Source organism: Marmota flaviventris, chromosome X (genome assembly GCF_047511675.1).
Source record: "Marmota flaviventris isolate mMarFla1 chromosome X, mMarFla1.hap1, whole genome shotgun sequence".
In the NCBI taxonomy this organism is placed as follows: Eukaryota; Metazoa; Chordata; class Mammalia; order Rodentia; family Sciuridae; genus Marmota; species Marmota flaviventris.
The window spans coordinates 42,280,528-42,304,289 of NC_092518.1; the positions used below are offsets into that span (position 1 = coordinate 42,280,528).

At 45.0% G+C, this 23,762-nt stretch overlaps 2 protein-coding genes and 1 pseudogene across 4 annotated transcripts; 2 read left to right on the forward strand and 1 right to left on the reverse strand.

The window, feature by feature from the left end:
- Positions 1-75: 75 nt before the first annotated feature.
- LOC114105707 (protein Tob1-like) lies at positions 76-14,620 on the reverse strand (annotated as a pseudogene).
- Positions 14,621-14,796: 176 nt separating this feature from the next.
- Positions 14,797-20,310, forward strand: Wdr45 (WD repeat domain 45). 3 transcript variants are annotated; one of them, XM_027952270.3, is made up of 11 exons: positions 14,797-14,950; positions 16,308-16,379; positions 16,492-16,566; positions 16,651-16,755; positions 17,779-17,887; positions 18,012-18,106; positions 18,984-19,063; positions 19,171-19,379; positions 19,458-19,559; positions 19,643-19,788; positions 20,038-20,310. In XM_027952270.3, exons 2-11 carry the CDS (start codon positions 16,325-16,327, stop codon positions 20,145-20,147), a joined length of 1,086 nt encoding a protein of 361 aa, XP_027808071.1. In that variant the 5' UTR covers positions 14,797-14,950; positions 16,308-16,324; the 3' UTR covers positions 20,148-20,310. The 3 variants fall into 3 exon arrangements, with proteins under 3 accessions (XP_027808071.1, XP_027808072.1, XP_027808073.1); XM_027952271.3 differs by having other exon boundaries at positions 17,782-17,887; XM_027952272.3 differs by lacking the exon at positions 19,643-19,788.
- A 553-nt stretch (positions 20,311-20,863) lies between these two features.
- Positions 20,864-23,521, forward strand: Praf2 (PRA1 domain family member 2). The gene is made up of 3 exons (XM_027952307.2): positions 20,864-21,116; positions 22,048-22,265; positions 22,688-23,521. Exons 1-3 carry the CDS (start codon positions 20,938-20,940, stop codon positions 22,825-22,827), a joined length of 537 nt encoding a protein of 178 aa, XP_027808108.1. The 5' UTR covers positions 20,864-20,937; the 3' UTR covers positions 22,828-23,521.
- Positions 23,522-23,762: the final 241 nt, after the last annotated feature.

Below are 23,762 nucleotides of genomic sequence, written 5' to 3' on the forward strand. Positions count from 1 at the left end.
TACCAATACCAAGAAAATATACATTTAGAAAATAACCTATGACTAATAGTTTTTAATTAAGACTAATCGTTTTTAATTTTTTTTTATTTTAAAACAAACTTAATATAAACTATTTCAGTCCCTCTTAACATGTATGACACTGACTCAAAATACTTTTATACCATTTTTTCAAGTATTGCACAATATACGTACAAAATTAATATTTACGATATTTTCTTCCATAATATATAGCAAAAATCTTTAGACCTTTAACAGAAAATACATTTTTTGAAAAAGCAAATATTTGTACACTTTAATTCTGCCATTAAAGGAATATCTTGTACATAATTTTTAGAATAGTTGATATCTTTAAGATGGATATTTTACAATTTCAGTAAAAAAAAATAATACAACATGAAGCTGCTGTTGTCCCAGATCACTGAAGTAAAAAGATATAAATGCAATACCATGTCATAGAAACAAGATATATATATATCTCCTCTGATATTTTACAAATTTTGTACTAAATTAAATTGTACAATTAGAAAAGACCAATAAACCCACTTATTAGTGGTAATTTTTTATAAAAAAAATCAGCCATGTCCTTGCTATATCTTACATATTGTAAGAGGCCATATCTGAGAGTATACTTTAAAATATACAGTCAGTATAAAATAACTTTGTGCTTGGTTGACAAATGAAAAACGATTCATGTTTTATTTTTGTAACCAAGCCTGAATGTATCCTTACTATAAGCTTAAAAAAAATCTCAAGGAGGTGCAAAAAAAGTCCTCTTGCGCCCGTGCATTTTAACTGGTACGACACACTTTTTTGTTTTCTTAGTTAGCCATAACAGGCTGGAATTGCTGGTTAGAATACTGTACGTTATTTAAGCTAAAATTCAAGCCACCTACAAAAGACTTCTCGTTGAGGTCACCATAGGCCTCAAGTACATCAAAGGCATTACTGTACTGAAGTTAAGGGGGCTGTCACCTGGGAACATTCCATTAGTACTGCCACCTTGACCCTGAATATTAGGAAAAATAAATTCCTTGGCATTAGGAGAAAGAGCAGAGGTTTTCTGCTGTTGCTGCTGCTGTGGTGGCGGCAGCGGCTGGGATGGCTGCTGCTGCTGCTGTGGCTGCTGCTGGCTACCCAGGCCCAGCCCGTACAGAGAGTGCATTGAGGAAGAGATGGCTTTCTGCTTCAAGAGGTCATTCACATTCAGGCCGAGGTTGATAGCAGAAGTACGCGCAACCTTGTTGCTCCGGCCACTATTCTTCATTTTGGTAGAGCCGAACTTGGTGGCAGCAAAAGTGGCAGTGGTAAAGGTTAAAGGCTGAGTGGACCAGGGCATGAAGGTAGGGCTTACAGCAGCAGAGTGTCCAAAGGGAGGCGATGGAGAGCTGGACACTGAAGAGGCTGGGTCACTTACGGGCATAAAAACCTGGGCCTCTGGGTTAAAGCTGTTTTTTATTTCCTTATCCAACTCACATCCATTTTCATTATTATCATCCACATAAAGCACCTTCACTGGTCCCTTTTCACCAATTTGGTAGGAAACCTCAAATGGGTCGATCCAAACACTAAGATCCTCTGGCAGATTGCTACGAACATCGGCAATGTCCAAACCACTCTCTTTGGATGCTTGTTCAATCACTGGATCCACTTTCTCCCCTACATGTATACATCTAAACCCTGATCCTTTGTAAGGCTTTTCAGGATACCAGTGCCCTTCATATTTCTTCTTAAGAAGTCTTTCAAGCTCTTCACCAAAAATGTTGACACGTCTCCTGGGAAGCTTATTGTACAAATATGAAATAATAAAATTCAGTGCTACTTGGATTTCAAGCTGCATAGCTGCTATGCCACAAAGTTAGGTTTGTTTCAACTCCTTCACCAAAAGAAAAAAAAAAAAAGAAAGAAAGAAAAGAAAGTAAGAAAAAAAGAAAAAAGAAAAGAAAAGTTCAGTTTGTGGCAGAGAAACAAATTCTCATTCAAAGTGCTGGTATTATAGATTATCCTTCACCTTGAGTGGTCTTGTTCGGGCTGCATCCGCGGAGAAGCGGAGGCAGGGCGGGGGCACGAGAGGGTCGAGGGTCGGGAGCGCCGAGCTGGCAGGGTGCAAGACGTCGTCGCTGCCGTTGGACGGGGAACGGAGGCCTCAGGCGGGCCTTAGGAGATCGCTGTTCCTGGCTCGGGGTGGCGAGGATCACGGTTAGGTGAGCGCTTAGGTGAGCGCGCTGACTTCACACAGCCTGATGCCCAGGACCCGCGTCCTGGACCCGCGTCCCGGTACTCGCCCACTCCTCGCTGGGCCAGAGCTTCGCTCCTTCTGCCGCGGTGCGCGCCCCGCCTCTCGTTTTACATTCTCCTCCCTGCCCCCCATCCCCTCCGTGGGGGTGTGCGCGCCCGTTTTGTGTTCATTCTTGATGATCATTGGCAGGCATTTGTTTTCTATTTCCTAGGTTTGTCTGTGAGTCTATGCATAAAGATTCTCAGCGTGAATGCAAGTTTCATGAGCAAACATAAAAATTATAGGGAGATTTCGTACAGGAAAAAGCCAGACTTGAGCCATGTATCCATGAGGATCTAGTAAGGAAGATGTCCCCACATTCTCTTGCCCTATCAGGTGTGGGCAACTGCTCTTCGGAGAGGGTTTCGTCTGTATAACGAGATATACGAGATTATCAATTTATAAAAAGAACAGGTTTATTTTAGCTTAGTTTCAGAGATTCCAATCTAGATCAGGCAGACCCATTGCTATTAGGCCTCCAGTGGGGGTGCAGGATGTAAATGGTGAAGAGCACATGGCAGACCACACCAGCTCACCTCATGCTCAGGAAGAGAAAAAGAGGAAGGGGTGTTCCCTAATCTCTGTTGGGGTCACACCACCAATGGCCAAAAGACCAAGATTCCACCTCTCATAAATTCCATCCCTCCCAATAGCACCACCCTGGGGACCAAGCCTTTAACAAATGGGCTTTGAGAGATATTCAAGATCCAAACTATTAGCAGGGTTGGTAACACACACCTGTAATCCTGGTGGCTCCAGAGGCTGGAACAGGAGGATTGACAATTTTAGGCCAGCCTCAACAATTTAGTGAGGCTCTAAATAACTTAGCGAGACCCTGTCTCAAAGTAAAATTAAAAAGAGCTGGACATAAAGCTCAGTGATAAAGTGTCCCTGGGTTCAATCTCCCAGTACAAAAAAAAAAAAAATCCAAAATATAGAGGTCCATTTACATAGCAACTACAAAGATCCTTTGTTTTCTTTTTTGGTTTTTATTCTATTTTTATTATTTATAGGTATTTTTATTTTTTGATACTGGGATTGAACCCAGGACGTCCCTTCAACCACTTAGCCACATCCCCAGCCCTTTTTAAAATATTTTATTTAGAGACAGGGTCTCTCTAAATTGCTTATGGCCTTGCTAAGTTGCTGAGGCTGGCTTTAAACTCACTGAACTCCTGCCTCACCCTCCTGAGCCACTGGGATTACAGGTATGTGCTACTATGCCTGGCTTTTTATTTTTTATTTTTGTTTTGACTGTCTTTTTTCTCTGAGGAAACAAGATTTTATTGGGGTTGGGGATGTAGCTCAGTGATAGAGCACTTGGCTGGTATGTGGGAGAATCTGAGTTTGATCCCCAGCACCTCAAAAAAGAAAAAGAAAACTTTTTATGGCATGATCTGATGTTGAATGGGAAACATTGGTTACAGTATCCAGGCCTAATTCATGATCTCCTGTAACATAGTTAATTGTGGCCCACACAAAATTTGAGTGTGTGTGTTGCACTGAATTGGAAAAATGAAGGTTTTTGTTTTTTTTCTTCATACTGGGGATATAACCCAGGGGCAATTTGTCACTGAACTATATCCCAAACCATTTTATTTTGAGACAGAGTCTCACTAAATTGCTTAGGGCTTTGCTAAATTGCTGGAGCTAACCTTAAATTTTCAATCTTCCTACCTCAGCCTCCTGAGTTACTGGGATTACTTGTGTGCACCACTGTGCCTGGCTTCAAAATGGAGATGTTAATTTGAAAGGTAATACATTTTGAGGTACATTATAAATAATTATCCCTCAGCATTCAAGGAGGATTGGTTGCAGGAACCCCCACTGATACCAAAATCTGCAGAGCTCAAGTTGCTTTAAAAAAAGGCATAGTATTTGGAGTTTCTTTATTTTTTTTTTCAGTACTGGGGATCAAACCCAGGCATGCTTTACCACTTTATCACTGAAGTACAATCTCAGCCCTCTTTATTTCTTATTTTGAGACAGGGTCTTAGTAGGGTTCCCAGGCTGGCCTTTAACTTGCAATCTTCCTGCCTCAGACTCCCAAATTGCTGGAATTATAGGTATTAATCACCTTTTCCAAGAAAACAGTATAATATTGTCATATAACCTATCCATAGCCTCCTGTAAAGTTTAAATAACAATATTATGTAAATAGTTACTATACTACATTATTTAGGAAATAAATTATAAAAAAATCTGTTCATGTTCAGCACAAATGCAGGGTTTTATTCATTCATTCATTCATTCATTCATTTCAGGGATAGAACCCAGGGTAGCTCAACCACTAAGCCATATCCCCAGCTCTTTTTAAAATTTTTTTTCTTTTAAGACAGGGTCTCACCAAGTTGCTCAGGAGCTTGTTAAATTGCTAAAGCTGGTTTTTAAATGTGTGATCCTCCTGGATTGCTGGTATAAGTGTGCACCAACACACCAACACAAATGCATTAAAAAAAAAAAAAAACCTGTTCAGGGACTAGGGATGTGGCTTAATGGAAGTATGCCTGCCTGGCATGTGTGAGATCCTGGGTTCAATCCCCAACACCACAAAATACAAACACATTTTCAGCCTATAATTGGTTGAATCCATTTTTGTGGAACCAATGGATGTAGAAGGCTGCCTGTTCTATTACACAACAAATTGAGTGAAATTTTCATGATAAAGCAGTTTCAGTGGTGAAGAAATCTGTATTCTATAATTGGTTGCACTGCAATTGGAACAAGTGTCAGATTTATAAGAATGGAAGTCATAAAGATGAAGACCTACTATGTGTTGTGCCTTTATAGATCTTACTAACAGTCCTAAAAGCTCATATGCAATGTAGATATTGTTAGCTTGGTTTTACAAATGAGAAAACTGAACCTTGCAGATGAAATAACATGCCCAGTGTGAAAGTGATAGAGTATTCACAGAAGTCTTTCCATTAGTTCTCTTTACTATATAATAAATTACTCCAGAACTAAGCAGCTTTAAACAACTCACATTTATTGTCTACAGTTCCTGATAGCTGGGTGCAGTGATCCTTGTCTGTAATCCCAGCAGCTAAAAAGGCTGAAGCAGGAGGGTCATGAGTTCAAAGCCAGGCTCAGCAAATTAATGAGGCCCTAAGCAACTCAGCAAGACCCTATCTCTAGATAAAATATTAAAAAGGGCTGGGGATGTGGCTCAGTGGCTAAGCACCCCTTGGGTTCAATCCCCAGTACAAAAACTAAAACTTTAAACAAAAACTATAGTTTCTATGCCTAAGGAGTCTGGCCAGAGATTAACTGGGTCCTCTGGCTCTGGATCTCACACAAGGTGGTCAGGAAGGTGCCAGCTGGGGCTTTGATATCATCTGAAGACTTTACTGGCAAAAGATACAGATCCAGGGGGATAGTAGAGGATAGGAAGGGCAGCAAAATACAACATACACTAGTATTGCGGTATGTAAAAAAGTAGATGTGTAACCGATGTGATTCTGCAATCTGTATACGGGGTAAAAATGGGAGTTCATAATCCACTTGAATCAAATGTATGAAATATGATATGTCAAGAGCTTTGTAATGTTTTGAACAACTAATAATAAAAAAAAGGATACAGATCCAAGCTGACTCACAGGATTGCTGGACCAAGGGACTCTGTTCCTTGACACATGGGCCTCACCATGGGTCAGTCATAGCATGGCAGTTAGTGTCATCAGAAAAAGCCAACAAGAGGGCCAGAGAGGCTGGGAGTGGTGGTGCATGCCTATAATCCCAGTGGCTTGGGCAGCTGGGGCAAGAGGATCATGAGTTCAAAGCCAGACCTGGCAATTTAGTGAGGCCCTCAGCAATTTAGTAAGACCCTGTCTCAAAATAAAATTTTTGTTTTAAAAATGCTGGGGAGGGGCTGGGGATGTGGCTCAAGTGGTAGAGCGCTCACCTAGCATGCATTAGGCACTGGGTTTGATTCTCAGCACCACATAAAAATAAAATATAGATATTGTGTCCACCTAAAAAATTAATAAATAAATAAATATATTTTAAAAAAATGCTAGGGATATGCCTCAGTGGTTAAATGCCCCTGGGTTAAATCCCTGGTTCAAAAAAGAGGGGTGGGCAGAGAATGGCAGCAACAGGGAGAGAACACTAACATATCACAAGCCAGTATTTTGAAATCTAATCATGGAAGTGACATCCTGTAACTTTTACCACATTCCATTGATTAAAAGTTCGTCACTAGGTTCAGCCTACACTGAAGGGGAGGAAATTCCACAGGGTTGTGATTGTCAGAAGGTGGACTCATTGTGAGCGATTATAGCAGCTGCTGATTACAGTCCTCTTCCTGGCTCTACTGTTAAAGAATTTCTTCTTGTTCTTAGGAAAGAATAGATAATGATTAGGTGGGCGCTATTGGTGCACACCAGTAATCACAGGGATTTGGGAGGCTAAGGCAGGAGCATTGCAACTCTGTAACCAGCCTCAGCAAATTAGCTAGACCTTGTCTCAAAATAAAAAACAAAAAGGACTGAGGATATGGCTCAATGTTAAAGAAGAGATTGTGATTAGTAGGTATACTGAAGAACTTTAGAGGTTAATAAATTTTAAAATTTATAAAATAGACCATAGCTTTTTTGTTTTGTACTGGAAATTTAACCCAGGGGTGCTCTACTATGAAGCTACATACCCAGCCCCTGTTTTAAAAAATATTTTTAGTTGTAAATGGATATTTTATTTATTTTTATGTGGTGCTGAGGATCAAACCCAGTGACTCACACATGCTAGGCAAGCACTCTACCACTGAGCTACAACCCCAGCCCACTTTTTATTTTTTTAAATGTTTTTAGTTGTAGATGGACACAATACCTTTATTTTGTTTATTTAGTTGTTTTTTTATGTGATTCTGGGGATTGAACCCAATACTTCATGCATGCTAGGCAAGCGTCTTACCACTGAGCTACAACCCCAGCCCTTATTTTTGTATTTTGAGACAGGATCTCACTAAGTTGCTAGGGCCTCAATAAGTTGCTGAGACTTGCCTCAAACTTGCAATCCTCCTGCATCAGCCTCCCTAGTCTCTGGAATTACAGCCATATACCACTGCACTTGGCTAGAACATATATTTTTTAATTAACGAAAATCACTAATTAAGACAAATTATATATGTATACACAAACATATATATAGTTATCATAGAAAAAGTAAAATATGTGATGGGTAATTTTATCAAAAGTCATGCATGCCCTGTCTTGAGAGGTAGTACAGGCTGGAGGATCACAAGTTTGAGGCCAGTCTGGGCAACTTAGTGAGACCCTGTATCAAAATTTAAAAAAAATTGGGCTGGGGATGTGGCTCAAGTGGTAGCGCGCTCACCTGGCATGCGTGCAGCCCGGGTTCGATCCTCAGCACCACATACAAACAAAGATGTTGTGTCTGCCAAAAACTAAAAAAATAAATATTAAAAAATTATCTCTCTTTAAAAAAATTAAAAAAAAAAAATAAATGGGCTGATGATGAGCTCAGTTGTAGAGCACCTGTTGGTTGAATCCCTAGTACAACAACAACAAAAAATGAAAATAAAAATGTTACGTGCCCAAAAGTACACAGCAAGCATCATACTGCATAGAAGAATTTTAGATCCATATCCTTTAAAACTAAGAAGAAGGATACCCAGTCACTACTGCTAACTGATAAGCCTTAGCAAGATGGCCAATAATTGAAGTTAGCAAAATGGCCAATAATTGTAGTAACTTTCTACACTAACAATAGCAAACAATAAATTTCTTCATATATAACACCTACAGGTTCTGCTCCCCTGGTTGAAACCTGATGATACACAGGGTAAGGAGAGATGTGTAGTCCATAGTCCCAGTAACTAGGGAAGCTGATGCAGGACGATTGCTTTAGCTCAAGTGTTCAAGAGCAGCATGGGCAATAGAAAGACAATGTCTTCAAAATTATAAATAAATAAGAGGGGCTGGGATTATGGCTTGCCTAGCACAGGCAGGATCGGGGTTTGATCCTTAGCACCACACAAAAAATAAAGGCATTGTGTTATGTCCATCTACACCTAAAAAAATAAATATTAAAATAAATAAATAAGAAAGATACAAGATGTGGGGAAAAACGAGTTTTTTTCCTGCTCTCAAGCAGCCAACACAACACTCTTACACCAATTTATGTGGGGATTGTTAAGCAATCATTTCTGCCATTGACACCAGCTGGGTGTCCTCTGATTAATTTCATTGTGACTCTAACTGTAGATACCTTTAGATTCCACAGGTTGAGGATTCAGTCTCACAAGACTGATGGCTACCTAAGATCCTAAAGAACAGGTTATGATCTGTGCTGTTTAAAAACCACCTTTTATTTGAATCATGACCCATTCCTTTGGTTCAGTTAACTTGCTTGAGCAGCACAGGAGCTCAGAGAAATACTTATGTTTAATCATTTATTACCAAGGATTTTATAAAGTATTCAGATGAACCAGCCAGATAATAGAGATGCATATAAAATATGAGAGAAGGGGTGTGTCACCCTCCTGAAGCCCCACATGTCCACTTGCCATCTGTGGAGAAGCATCCAGGACCAAGTACTTTTGAGTTATTTTTAAAATTTTTTTTGTCGTTGCAGATGGACAGTGTGCCTTTATTATATATGTTTGTTCTTATATGGTGCTAAGGATTGAACCCAGTGCCTCACACATGCTAGGCAAGTGCTCTGCCACAGAGCTACAGCCCCAGCCCACATCTGAGTTTGAATGGAAGCTTCATTACATAGTCAGGATTTATTAAATTACTAGCCTTTGGTGTTCAATTAAACCTTCAGCTCCTCTCCCTAAACTGGAGGGAGCTCAAGGGCAGGATTAAAGTTCTAACCCTCTAATAAGTTTGGATCCCCTGGCAACAAGCCCCCACCCTAAGGCTGTCTGGGATTCCCTAAGTACCCATCATCTCATTATCATATAAAGGCACTTATCACTTAAGAAATTCCAATGAGGGTTAAAGGCATACCTCAGTGGTAGAGCCTTCTAGAATTCTGGAAGTCCCTGTGTTTGATTCCTAGTAAACCACCACCAAAAGAAAGAAATTCCAGGGAGTGTGTGCCTAAAAATGGCTAAATATTTATAATATTTATTTCACAATGTCACACAAGATAATAAAAGCAGCATGGTATTGCTACAGAAAAGGGCCAGTGAAAGAGTAGGGAGGTCAGTGAAAGACCCCTGCATGGACTGAAGCCAAACGTGCATAAATGACAGCACAGATCAATGAGTAAAGCATATACTTTTCAGTAGATGGTGTGAGAAAGTGGCATGAACTGAAATAAAATACTAGGTTCATACATTATACCACCAAACACAGTAGATTCTGAATGGATTGAAGACCTAAATGACAAAGATGAAATTGATTGAAAGAAATGTAGGAAAATATAATGTCGGAGAGGAAGCAAGTCTTCAAGAAAATGTTAGAAGTGCCGAGGTGTAGTGGTACAACCCCAGCTACTCAGGGGGCAGAGGCAGGAGGATTGCAAGTTCAGGGCCAGTCTCAGCAACATAGCAAAATTTAAAAAACGAAAAGTCTTGAGGATGTAGTTCAGTGACAGAGCACCCTGGGTTCAATTCCCAGTAGTCCAAATAAAAATAATAATTTCTAGTATTCTTACTGTATGTAGCTCACTGATAGAGTGCTTACCAAGCATGCAGGAAGTCCTGGGTTCCATCCCCAGCAACGCAAAAACACAAACACCACAAAAAATCTACTTAACAAAGCAAATTTGTAGGCAAATTTTTAAACCAGATTTCAAAATGGAAGATATTAAAAGTATATAAAGCTATGGAGATATTCATATTTCAAAATTTCAAGGAATTCTTGAAAATCAATTTTTTCCTTTTTGTTTTTTCTGTCTTTCTTTATACTAGGAATTAAACCTATGGGTGCTTAACCACTGAGTCACATCCCCAGCCCTTTTTTATTTTTTTATTTTAAGACAGGGTCTGGGGCTGGGGTTGTGGTTCAGGAGTAGAGAGCTCACCTAGCACGTGTGAGGCCCTGGGTTCGATCCTCAGTACCATATAAAAACAAAACAGGTATTGTGTCCAACTACAACAAAAAACTAAATATTAAAAAAAGACAGGGTCTCACTAAATTGCTTAGGGTCTTGCTAAGTTGCTGAGGCTGGTTTCGAATTTGCAATCCTCCTGCCTCAGCCTCCCAAGTCACTGGGATTACAGATGTACACCACTGTGCCCAGCATAAAAGACAGCAATCTCAAAAGAAAAATGATCATGGGATATGACAGAAGATAAAACCAAAAAAAAAAAAGATGGCCTGGGGGTATAGCTCAGTGGTAGAGCACTTACCTAACATGCAGGAGGCCCTGAGATCCATCCCTAATTAAAAAAAAAGAAAAGAAAGGAAATAAGTGAAACTTCAAGGGGCTGGGGATGTGGCTCAAGCGGTAGTGCGCTCGCCTGGCATGCGTGTGGCCCGGGTTCGATCCTCAGCACCACATACAAACAATGATGTTGTGTCCGCCGAAAACTAAAAAATAAATATTAAAAAAATTCTCTCTCTAAAAAAAAAGAGAGAGAAACTTCAAAAGCCAAGCAAGGGCATGAAAAGATGACCGAATTCAATAATCAGAGAAATGTCAGTTAAACTGAGGGACCAATTAACACCTACTTAACTGTTAAACCTATGGGGCCTGGGTGGCTCAGTGCGTGAGACACTGGGTTCAATCCCTGGCACCACATAAAAATAAAAAAAAAAACAAATAAAATAAAAGTATTGTGTCCATCTTCAACTAAAAATAATATTTAAAAAAAAAAACTATGAAAGCTAGAAAATGCTGGGCAAGGTGTTGCACATCTGTAATCCTAGCAGCTCTGGAGGCTGAGGAAGGAGGATTGAGAGTTCAAAGCCAGCCTCAGCAACTTAGCAGGGCCTTAAGCATCTGTCTCTAAATAAAATATTAAAAAGGGCTGCGGATGTTGCTCAGTGTTTAAGCACTCCTGGGTTCAATCCCCAAAATCCCTGGTACAAAAAAAAAAAAGGCACAGAAAATGCTCAGGGAGGGTCAGTAGAGACCAAGAACTTAGGCCTGGGAATAGGAATGTAAACTGAAAGGGTCCCTCTAGAACAATAACATGATGTCCTTCACCAAGTGAAGGATTCAATACCCTCTGACTCCACTGGTTTGCTTCTGGGTGTACATCCCAAAGCACAATTCCTAGGGGTCCATCAAAGAGCAGTCTCTAGTGGTACAAAGAATTAGAGGCAGCCAGGGCAATCATCTATAAAGAAAGGATAGTGTCAAAGGGCAAAATTGCAATTTTTTTTTTGGTACTGGGGATTGAATTCAGGGTGCTTTACCACTGAGCCACATACCAAGCCCTTTTTACTTTTATTTATTTACTTACTTACTTATTGGTACTAGGGATTGAACCAAGGGGCGCTCAACCAACTGGCCATGTCCCAGCTCTTTTTATTTTTTTTCTTTCTAGACAGGGTTTTACTAAATTTCTTAGGGCCTCACTAAGTTGCTGAGACTGGCTTTGAATCGCAGTCCTCCTGACTCAGCCTCCTTGAATAGCCCTTTTTATTTTTAATTGAGACAGGTCTTACTAAATTGCTTAGGGCCTAATTTGCTGAGGCTGACCTTTATCTTGTGATCATCCTGTCTTAGCCTCCCCAGTTACTGGGATTACAGGCATGTGCCATGGCATCCAGTGAAAATCTGTTTGTTGGTGGTAGTAGGGATTGAACCCAGGGATGCTCTACCACTGAGTGACAATGCCAGCCTTTTTAATTTTGTTTTATTTATTTTGGTACTGAGGTTTGAACCCAGGGACATTTAACCACTAAGCCACATCCCTAGCCCCTTGCTAAGTTGTTGAGCCTTGCTAATTTGATGAGGCTGCCTTTAAACTTGAAATCCTCCTGCCTCAGCCTCCTGAGTTGCTTAGATTACAGGCATGCACCACCACTCCTGGTCTAATTTCTTTTTGAAACATTTATTTTTTTAGTTGTAGGTGGACACATACCTTTATTTTATGTGGTGCTGAGGATCAAACCCACTGCCTCACGCATTCTATGCAAGTGCTCCAACTCTGAGCCACACCCCAGCCCTTCCTATGCCTGGTCTAATTTATTGTTTATTCTGAGACAAAGTCACACTAAATTGCCCAGGCTAGCTTTGTACTTAAAATCCTCCTGCCTTAGCCTCCCAAGTTTTGTGATTATAGGAGTCTATCATCTTGCCCAGATCCACTTAAAATTTGTAACTGGCTTTAACTGTGACTCTAGAATTTGGTAATACTTTTTTCATAAAAGCATAATTGTTCCAATGAGCTAAAGAAAGAAGGCTGGTTTATAGGTACAGAAAGGCTGAAGAAAGCTGAAACAAAAAAAATCAGATTGTTCATTTCAAAGTTACTTTTCTTGTACAGCAGGGACAGGGAGAAAGAACAGTGGAAAAATAACTGATTGGATTTGGGCCCAGTGGTGTACGCCTAAAATTCCAGCACTAGGGAGGATAAGGCAGGAAGACTGCAAAATCAAGGTCAGCCTCAGTAACTTTGTGAGGCCCTAAGTATCTTAGTGAGATCCTGTCTCAAAATTAAAAGCTAAAAAGGGCTGGGGATGTGCTTCAGTGGTAAAGCGCCTCTGGGTTGAATCCCAAGTACCAAAAAAAAAAAATTGGATATCGGGTTACTTTAGATTATTTTTTTGTGGAAGGATTAAGGCAAGTTGAAACTAAACTTTAAATCTGATCTACAAGAAATCAGGATCACAGAGATAAAAGCCAAATTTCTCAAAAAGGCTACTTTCAATTGGCATGATAATGTAATTCCCTTTGCCTTAATCTTTACACACAGAAAAAAGTAACCTAAGGCCTAGGGATATAGATCAATGGTAGAGCACTTGCCTAAGTCACCTGGGGCCCTGGGTTCCTTCCCCAGCACCACAAGACAAAACACAATGAAAAAAAAAAAAACAAAAAAACCTTTCACTAGTAAATGGCATAAATGGGGCTGGGAATGTAGTTAGGTAGTGGAGCACTTGCCTAGCATACACAGTTCCATCTGCAACTGTAAAGCCAACAACAAAGCCACTCCCAAGGCAAGGGCCTGAGGGCAAAGACCTCTTGAACCCAATCACCATCCAATGGTCCACCCTCAAATGCCATTAATATATGAATTTGGAGATTAAAATTCCAATACATGAATTTGAGGAACACATTCAAACAATAGCAATACCCAAAGATTATAATATTTGGAAATCAATCGTATACAAATGGAGGGATAGCCAGAGATGGAGAACATGAGGAGAGTAAGAGCAGGAAGAACTGTGGACTGCACTGGAATGTCCCAGGAGAGGGCAGAGAAGTGATTGCTGCTTTGGCAAGATTGTTACTCATCAGTGATTTGGTTAACAGCAGTCTCAGTGACAGAGGCCAAACTGAATTAAGTTAAATATGGTCTGGGACATGAGGAAGTAGACATTGAAGGAAGCCAGAAGATTGGCTTTGCTGAGGAGTCAAATGCCTAGGAGGGTATATGGGGTCAAAGTGCACAGGTAAACATTTCGATGGCTGTTAATGATACATGAGCTGAAACACCCTAGATGTCCATCAATGAGGGAACAGCTGAACAAAACTATATTTATAACATGGAATATCATGAGCCAGTTAAAAAGATGAATTAAACAGATGCTCTTGAACCCAGGTTCAATCCCCAGTACCAGGGGGAAAAAAAGGTATATTGCATTAGTGTTAGTATTCTGATTGTAACAATTTATATTTCTTAAAATTGTATGAAACCATTCTTGTCTCAATTTTTTTTAAGTTTAAGAAATACTTCCATGGGCTGAGATATAGCTCAGGTGATAGAGTGCCTGCCTCGCATGCACTAGGCCCTGGGTTCAATTCCCAGCACCACACACACACCAAAAAAAAAAAAAAAAAAAAAAAAAAAGAAAGAAAGAAAAAGAAAAGAAATACTTCCAGCATGCACATAATTTGGAAGCCTTTTGGTTTCTACAGTAAGCATTCATACCTTTTATCGTCAAAAAACTATTTCTCATTTTGTAAATAAAACAGGACCAGAGGTGCAGTGAGGAGAGTATAATTCCATCCCTGAGTTTCCTTGACCAAAGAGATAAAGGCTTAACTTTCAAGGTCTCTAAATCCGCCTATGCCCCAAGCCTTTCAAGCCACCTCCCTAAGTCTGAGACCACTCCTAAGACAAACAGCCGGAAGCTACTCTAGCCCAACTCGGAGGACCACGTCTTGTTCGCCTGGAAGGTTAAAAGCCTCTGGCTATTTATGGGTTAAAGAGTTGCCTGCTGGGCCCATTTCCGTTTAGCAAAGGGAAGGCCCTCTCTTCCCAACCCCTTCCTGGTTCCCACGCCCTCGGGCAACCTTGCCCTTGGGTATCCTCTGTCCCCATAGCCGACCTTCCTCTGCTCCCTGAGCCCTCCATGGAGGACCCTGGTATCACTCGGGATGCTCGAAAGACCCGCAAACCGGACGAGAAGGGTTGTGCGATCGAGTTGTCAGGCCAGGAAGTCACTTCCGGTCGCAGACTCCCTCCCCCGGAAGCGGGGCCTGATGTAAACACCTGAGCTGGGCACCAAGGCCTGGGAGGTCAGAAAGCCGGGCCGCGGGCGGCACCGACAGCGAGGCCAGGGGTCAGGAACGCACTGAAGTCAGGTCGGTGAAGGCGGTGGGAAACTGGAGCACATCCCAGAGCTAATCGGGGTCACGGGGGGTGGGGTCTTGAGGAGGGGTCTTAGTAGGTTAGGGATCTGGGCCAGGGGTCTTAAAGTGAGTGCTGGTGTTGCAAGGGGTATGAGAGGAGTCTTAGAAGAGGCCTGAGGCGTCCCGTGTAGGATTCTTGGGTGGTGCTGGTATTTGGAATGGATGGAAGTCCAAAAAAGGGGTCTTGGAAGGAGGAGCTATCAAAAGTATAGGTCTTGGGGGAGTGAGGCTGTCAGATGGAGGGGGGAAAGGTAGGAGACTTTAGAAGATGGGCAGGGGAGTGTATCTAGGTAGAGGTCTTGAGAGAGATTGGATTTGAAGGGAGGATGGGGGCTCTTTAGGGCAGGAATCTTGGGGGGGGGAACCAGAACAGGCTTTTTTACAAGGTTAAGGTTTTCTTAGGAAGGGGTTTTGGGTGGTGTGTCCTGGGAAAAGGCTTTTAGGGTTAGCTATTCCCTGGAGCAGGGTCTTGGTGAGAGGGTAGAGGGTTTAGAGAAGCACTATTAGGGGGATGGGTGCCTGACGGTGGATCTAAGCCAGTTCAAGTAGGAGCCAGGGACAGCAGAGCACAAGAAATCAGATGTTCCACGAGTGGAAGATTGAAAGTGATACAGGAATACTGAAGTAGGGTCTTCAGGTCATAATGGGACCCAGGGGAAAGTCTAAGCTGGCCTTGGTAGGCAGAGTTTGCAAGGTGTGAGAAGGAGATGGGGAAGGTTTGTGAGGAAGAAAATTGTGAGAAGATTCAAATATATGAATGAGTTGCGGTAGAGTAGGAAGGGCATGAGGGAAGTTCCTGTGGGTGGTGGACCACACACTGCAGTCAGTCTCAGAAGGTGCAAGAATCAGTAAAAGTATTTGACCCCTTTTCCCCTATATACTGACAGTCAGAGTTGGGTGCTGTATGCATGTGTGAAGATCAGAAGTGGGTAAGCAGTGGTTTGAGGCCACCTTAAGATTGGCTGGAGGTAGGGAGGAGGTATCACTGGGGTGTCCCCTACCACATTACTTCCTGTCAAGTCAGTAAGGGTCAGTGTCTAAGGAGGAGGTACAAGGACTAAGTCAGTATAGGCCTGGGTCTGGGATTGTGAAAATATGTGTGAGACAAAATAGGGTTTCTGGCCATTCTGTTGGGGGACTTTGGAGCTTAGAGCAGAGACTTTAGGACTCTCCTCCCATTTTATCTTCTCTGTAGTCTGGTCGAGAAGTTAGCAGAGTGGGGAGGAGAAGAAATCACTTAGGGACAGAAGTTCTAGGGTGTGGAGGGGAGATCCCAGGACCCTTGTCAACTCTATACTATTGTATCTAGGGGTACAATCCTGAACCATGACTCAGCAGCCTCTTCGAGGGGTGACCAGCCTACGTTTCAACCAAGACCAAAGTGAATAATGCTTGTACCTGTACCCTTGAGGGAGGGGAGGAGAGAAGGGTCAGAGGTGGGCCATAGGCCTAAGCTCCCCTCTCCAGGTGTTCTGGATTCCTTCCATCCCCAGGCTGTTTTTGCTGTGCCATGGAGACAGGTGTGCGCATCTACAATGTTGAACCACTGATGGAGAAGGGGCATTTGGGTGAGCCACTTAGTGGGGGAGGGGTGGTGGGCAGAAGGCTGGGCATTGGCACCTACCTCCACTGACATCCTGGTCCCTGTTCAGACCACGAGCAGGTGGGCAGCATGGGCCTGGTAGAGATGCTGCACCGTTCCAACCTGCTGGCCCTGGTGGGCGGTGGTGGCAGCCCCAAGTTCTCCGAGATCTCAGGTAAGTGCCCTCATCCTGCCCTTGACCCAGATTCCTGGGATTCCTGGCCTCCCACAGGAATCTGGGAAGCACTAGCAGATGAATGTCAGAGCACCTCAGATTCCCATAGTGAGGCCCACAGCTTGGAAGTTTGATGAGAAGCTTGATGTTTTGTTTTCATTTTTAAAACACTTATTGGGGCTTAGGGTATAGCTCAGTGGTACAGTACATGCCTGAGATGCACAAGGCCCTGGGTTCAATCCCGAGGACAACAAACACACTTAACCCAGTGCCCTGTATGTGCCATGTTCTTACCTATGGAACACTTACTGTGAGCTTGACACTGTCCTAAGCACTTCATCTGTATTGACTCATTTAATCCTCACAGTAACTCTGGTAGGAAGTATCATGATTCTTCCCTCTCCTATTTTTACAGTGCTAGGGAGAGAACCTATGACTGTCACATCTTAAGCCACACATTTTTATCAATGAGGAAACTGAGGCCCAATGAGGTTGACTTGCCTAAGATCACACAATCAATAGTTTTTTCACACCTTGGTGCTGTCTTTCAAACACCTCCTTGGCTTGAGCCTTAAGTGCCATCTTGTTTTAAGGTATTTTCTTGTCAATCCCACCACAGCATGGGAAGAATTGTCCTAGGTGAGTCACAGAGCCCTAGGATTCCTCACAGAAATCTCTGAGGGGTATGGACTGAGACCCTGGAAGTAGATATGGTTGCTGAGGGAAAGTTATAAGCCTGGGTATGAGCCCCTTCTTGGTTGTTGATGGGCTGTAAGGTCCCTGGTCAGACAAAACCCCTTCAAACCCTAGTTTCCTCATCACCAAACAAGCATAATAGTTCTAGAACCTAGTCCCTCAGGGACCTTGCCCAGAGTGATCATGCTGTGCAAAGCTCACATTGGGGGTTTAGTGAAAGGCCAAGGGAGTGGGGTAAGGTCCAATGGAGAGAAGGGGTGGGTCCTGTGTCACCAGGGCTGCCCCTCACCCTAAACCTTGGCCCCACCAACCCACCAACCTGCCCAGCAGTGCTGATCTGGGATGATGCCCGGGAGGGCAAGGACTCCAAGGACAAGCTGGTGCTGGAGTTCACCTTCACCAAGCCAGTGCTGGCTGTGCGCATGCGCCATGACAAGTGAGCCTGAGGAGGACTGGGGTGGAGGGCAGGAGGTCCCCAGAACAAGTGAAAGAGTGAGTTCTATCTGGGAAGCCTGCCCTCCCTCCCCTCATGGCCATCCTGTGTTGTGTGATGCCCACAGGATTGTGATCGTGCTGAGGAACCGTATCTACGTGTACTCTTTTCCTGACAATCCCCGAAAGCTGTTTGAATTTGACACCAGAGACAACCCCAAGGGTGAGAAGACCCAGATATGCAGGTGTAAGGGTGTGAGCCCAGGAGTGGGACAGAGATAGGAGAAAAAGGAAGGGAGCACACACAAAGAATAGAAAGAGGGGCTGTGGCTCAGCAGTAGCACACTTGCCAGGCATGTGTGAGGCACTGGGTTCGATTCTCAGCACCACATATAAATAAATAAAATGAAGGTCTATCAACAATTAAAAAAAATACTTTTAGAAAGTATCACTATGGATTTATGAATTGTTATAATTAAAGTATAATAATCTGTGATGTATTTTTAAAAATTAGGAAGAGAGGTCAGGCATGGTGGCTCATGTCTCTAATCCTAGCTACTCAGGATGCTAAGTTCACAGCCAACCTGGTCAACTTAATGAGACCCTGAAAAGATTGGGGATGTAGCTTAGTGGTAGAGCATCCCTGAGTTCAATCCCCAGTACATGGGGAAAAGAACAGGGAGAAAGGCTTCATGCACAGAGATGCTCAAATGGGCTGAAGGGTGCAGTCTATTCATCCTTCTATTCCACTGTTCTCTCTCCCCACCTTCAGCACTGTCCCATCTCTGGATGCCTCAGATGAGAGCAGAAACACCTAGTGAAGATGTGGGTGGGTGTGTTAGGGAGCCCTGGGCTTCTAGGCTGTCATAGAAGCGTATTAGAATCCACAGCTGCTTGGGGGAGGATAGGAATCTGGTGGGGAGTGCAGCTGAACAAAATTCTGCCACCACCCTCACTCTACCCCCAGTTTCTATAGATAACATGTCCCCATTATGGAGATTTGAAGTTTGTCCCTTACCCAAATCTGCCCATTTCGAGAGACTGTACCCTCACCTTTCTCCTCTTTACCTGCCCATCCTTCCTGCATCCTCACACCCTAGGGCTCTGTGACCTCTGTCCCAGCCTGGAGAAGCAACTGCTTGTATTCCCAGGACACAAGTGTGGAAGTCTGCAACTTGTGGTGAGTTGTCCAGTGGGCAAGAATACAGGTGGGCTGGCTCTCCCTGTGGACTCTTGGCTTCTCCCCTCCATGCCACTCCAAGGCCAAGCAGCTCCCTCCTACCTCAGGATCTGGCAAGCACAAAGCCTGGCACCTCATCTGCTCCTTTCACCATCAATGCACATCAGAGTGATGTAGCCTGTGTGTCCCTGAACCAGCCAGGCACTGTAGTGGCCTCTGCCTCCCAGAAGGGCACCCTTATTCGCCTTTTTGACACTCAGTCCAAGGAAAAACTGGTGGAGCTGCGACGAGGCACTGACCCTGCAACCCTATACTGGTGAGCACAAGATATGTATGGTGGGGTGGTGACCCCATGACACACATTACATGTGCACTTGGCTGGTCTGTCTTCCAGCATTAACTTCAGCCACGACTCCTCCTTCCTCTGCGCTTCCAGTGATAAAGGCACTGTCCATATCTTTGCTCTCAAGGATACCCGCCTCAACCGACGCTCTGCGTGAGTACCCTCTGTCTCACCCTGTATCATCCCCATCCCCCTGCCCATGTACCCCACCTGGGCTTACCCAGTGCTGCCTGCAGGCTGGCTCGTGTGGGCAAGGTGGGGCCTATGATTGGGCAATATGTGGACTCTCAGTGGAGCCTGGCGAGCTTTACTGTACCTGCTGAGTCAGCATGCATCTGCGCCTTTGGTCGCAATACGTCCAAGAACGTCAATTCTGTAATTGGTGAGTGGAAAAAGCCCCTTGGTTCGGGGTACTGCATGGGCAAAGGTCTGCAGGTTGGACCTAGAAGAATTTGAGGGCCATCAGAAGCCTGAGGGAGCTGGAGTGTGTGGCTCAACACATCATCAGTAAGGGGTATGGCACTTGGGCAAAGGATTTGGAGGTAGACCCTAGACCATGCGACACCTGAGAAGGCTGCTGTGTGTGGCTGTGGCAGCCCCTAACCTTTTACCACCCCTCCCACCCCCCCAGCCATCTGCGTAGATGGAACCTTCCACAAATATGTCTTCACTCCTGATGGAAACTGCAACAGAGAGGCTTTCGACGTGTACCTTGACATCTGTGATGATGATGATTTTTAAGGACCCTGGGGGACGTGCTAGGAACCTGCAGTGACATATGGTAGAACTGAACCTTGAGGGTGGGGAAGTGCTGTGGAATTCACCAACCATCAAGCATTAATGGGGCCTGTGCCACTCTCCACCCAGCAGAGAGATGTCTAAATAAACAGCTCACTTCCTCCAAGCACTTTTTGATGATTGCCCCAAGGGCCATGCCTCGGACTGGGAAGCCGGCAGATTCCCTGGGGCTCCTCGCCCAGAAAAATTTGCCAAAGACTCAAGAGGGCGTGTCTTAATCCAACCTGGGGATTTAAAAAAGCTTTCCAGGAAAAGATGATCTTTGATGTAATTGATGTGAATAAAAGGCCCTTAAAGGCATTTACGGCTTGACCTCAGGGGTGGGGCTCTGAGTTGGCCAGAGAGGTGTGACCCTCTCTGGATCCTGACAGGAAGTGGAATCCTACTCGGGTTCTTCTGAAAGTCCCTGCGGCCTTACATCTCCGGTCTTGCTACCGAGTGCTTGAGCCGCCAGCCCCGCCCAGTACTGCTCCCAATCTCGATGCCCCGCCTAGGGGCGGTTCAAAATTTGAAGAGTTCACAGAACCTCGTTGCGCGGCTGAGGCATCATTTCCCGGCAGCCTTTGCTGCCTTACTTGCCGGCAAATTATTTGCATTTCCGGTCACATGCGCATCTGCGCAGTATATCTGTGGTTTGTTTTAGACTCCATTTCCCGGGGTGCCCCGCGCTGCCGCGGGGTATAACGGGTGTTGTAGTCCGGCCGCCCTCCGGGCTGGTCCAGCAACCCGCAGGATGTCGGAGGTGCGGCTGCCACCGCTACGCGCCCTAGACGACTTTGTTCTGGGATCAGCACGTCTGGCTGCTCCGGATCTATGCGACCCGCAGCGATGGTGCCACCGCGTCATCAACAACCTCCTCTACTATCAAACCAACTACCTTCTCTGCTTTGGCTTTGGTCTCGCTCTGGCTGGGTGAGGGAGGGAGGCAACGGTTGGCTGGGGATGCCAGCAGGGCATAGAGGGTGGACCTCTTGGTCTTTGAGGACTGGGAGGGGGAACCTAAGGAAATGCTGAGGCAAGAAGGGTGAATATGGCAGAAGTGGAAGGCCTAAAGTACACGGAAGGAAGTGAATCCTGGTTATAAGGAAGGCCTGCGGGGGATGGATGGAGGGTCTGGAGGAAAGATCTAGGGAGGATGGAGAAGTGTGGAACTGAAGGGGAAAGTGGGCTTGGAGATGGACATGAAGATAAAGAGGTACCTGTTGGGGAACTTGGTCCCAGAGGGAGGACCCAGGGTTGAAAAGCCTGAGATCAGAGGGATGGAGAATCTAAATAGAAGAGGGACTTAGGCAATTAAGAGTGGGGTTCTTAACTTGGAAGTTAAGCGTGGGACTGAAGACCTGGAGTTCTAGCAATGATGATGGAGGAATCTACTGGGAAATGGGAGCCTGGAGGGGACATTTGTGGAGGACGCCTGGAAGGTGGTCCTGTAAAGACCCTGGGCCTAGGGAGAAAGAAATGTGTGACAGGATTTGAGGCCTGGATGCTGGATCTGCAGGGGCTCGGCTCAAATGGAGGATGTGGGGTGAGGTGAAGGTGGGGTTGCTGGAGAAGGATCCCTGCTCAGGAGTTGGGGGTAGAGTCAGAAGAAAGACCCAGGAAAGTGTTTGGAGCCCGGGGCATCTAGCGAGATGGGAAGACCAAAATCAGGGAACAAGAAATTCAGACTGTAGGATTGACACGCAGGGAATGTGGGTCCACAGGAATCTGGTGGATGGACCTGTCGGGGACAGAGCTGGCATGAGTGTTTGCTGGGCTGGATGGTCCAGAAACGGGGATCTACGCTCTTGGGGCCCAGGACCTAGTGGATGGTGAGACTAGCTTAGTGCCCTTGTTCCCGCAGGTACGTGCGTCCGCTGCACACGCTCCTGAGTGCGCTTGCAGTGGTGGTAGCCCTCGGCGTGCTGGTGTGGGCTGCTGAGACCCGCGCAGCAGTACGCCGCTGCCGCCGCAGCCACCCAGCAGCCTGCTTGGCAGCAGTACTTGCCGTCGGTCTCCTCGTTCTCTGGGTCGCGGGTGGCGCTTGCACCTTCCTGATCAGCATCGCCGGGCCGGTCCTTTGTGAGTCTTCACTACCCTGAAATGGCCGGGGAAATGGCCAGCGCGCTTAAGTCAGCAGGCCCGCCCTGTGCTGGTCCGTGGGCTGAGAGGGGGCTGGGAAGCAGACTAGAGAAGCAACACAAGGGCAGCAAGGCCTCTATTAAATGCGCCTTCTTTGGCGCTGCTCCCCACTTAAGAGTACGCCTCTCTTATTACCACCTTCTTGGGTCTCCTGGTGTTAAGTGCCTTAAACTGGCCACGTCCCTGTTATTGGACTCCCTTCCTGGCCACGCCCCCATGTAAAGATAACTACTCCAGAGGTGTCCTTGCCACTCCACTTGATGATTGGCCTGCCAGTGAGCCAATTCCCTCCAGTGGGCCCCGACTGGCTGAAAAATAAGGGCCCTTCCCACTGACCCGACTCCTCTGAATACCGCCCACAGTGATCCTGGTGCATGCCTCGCTGCGCCTGCGCAACCTTAAAAACAAGATCGAGAACAAGATCGAGAGCATTGGTCTCAAGCGAACGCCAATGGGGCTGCTACTAGAGGCCCTGGGACAAGAGCAGGAGGCTGGATCCTAAGGGCCTGGAATCTGCACCCAAGGGCCTGGAGAACACCATCCCACCCCAGCCCATACCTGGGACCCAGAGCCCTTTCCCAGACTTTAAGATAGGAGCCTAGAGCCCCCTAGTCCAAACGAGACCTCTGTGAATGTGCCCCACATGCAAAATCAGGATTTCCTTGGATCCAGACCCCTATTATTTAGATACCAGAGACTTCTACAGCCCTGAACTTGGGATCCAGAGCCACCTACATTCACCTCCAAAACTGGGGCTCGAGACCAGAGCATCCCTGACCAATCTCAAACTATGGACTCAAGAGATACCCCCCAACCCAAATTTGGAATTCACTGGTATTCCGTTCTGGGATCCCATGCCCAGGGCAAGGAATTCTCAACACAAGATACCGGGACCAAAGCTTTTCTAGCCCCACCCCTGCTTTGAACCAGATTAAGGCATTGCCAAATCTTGACCCCCAAACCAAGTGTTCTCAGGCCTCACCTGGGTGGAATCAGAATACCTGACTGTTGGATCCTTGGTCCCAGGTGATCCCCAACCCTCACAAGTCCCAGTAGCTTCCCTCCAGCTCTCCAGATTTGGCTCCTTTCCCCAACATTCCAGTGTCAAGGACCAAGGGGTGGAGAAGCCCCAGCAGGGAAGAGGATATCTGTATCAGTATTACTGCAACAATAAAGCCGTTGCATCTCTCAAGCCAGTTTGGCCTCCTGAGTGAAGTTCTTGTACCTTTCAATGGACAGGGTGGTCTGCTCTTCAATTCTGCTAGCCTCTACCTGATTAGGTCTCCCTGTCAAGTGTGTAGGATGAAGGGCTTAGGCCCTTTCTCAAAACTTTTACCTCTGGATGATCAATAAAGCATGGGGAGGTTAAGGGAACAGAGTGTATACTATCACCATTTTGAATTACTAAGAATTCTTGTTTGAGCTGGGTGTGCTAGC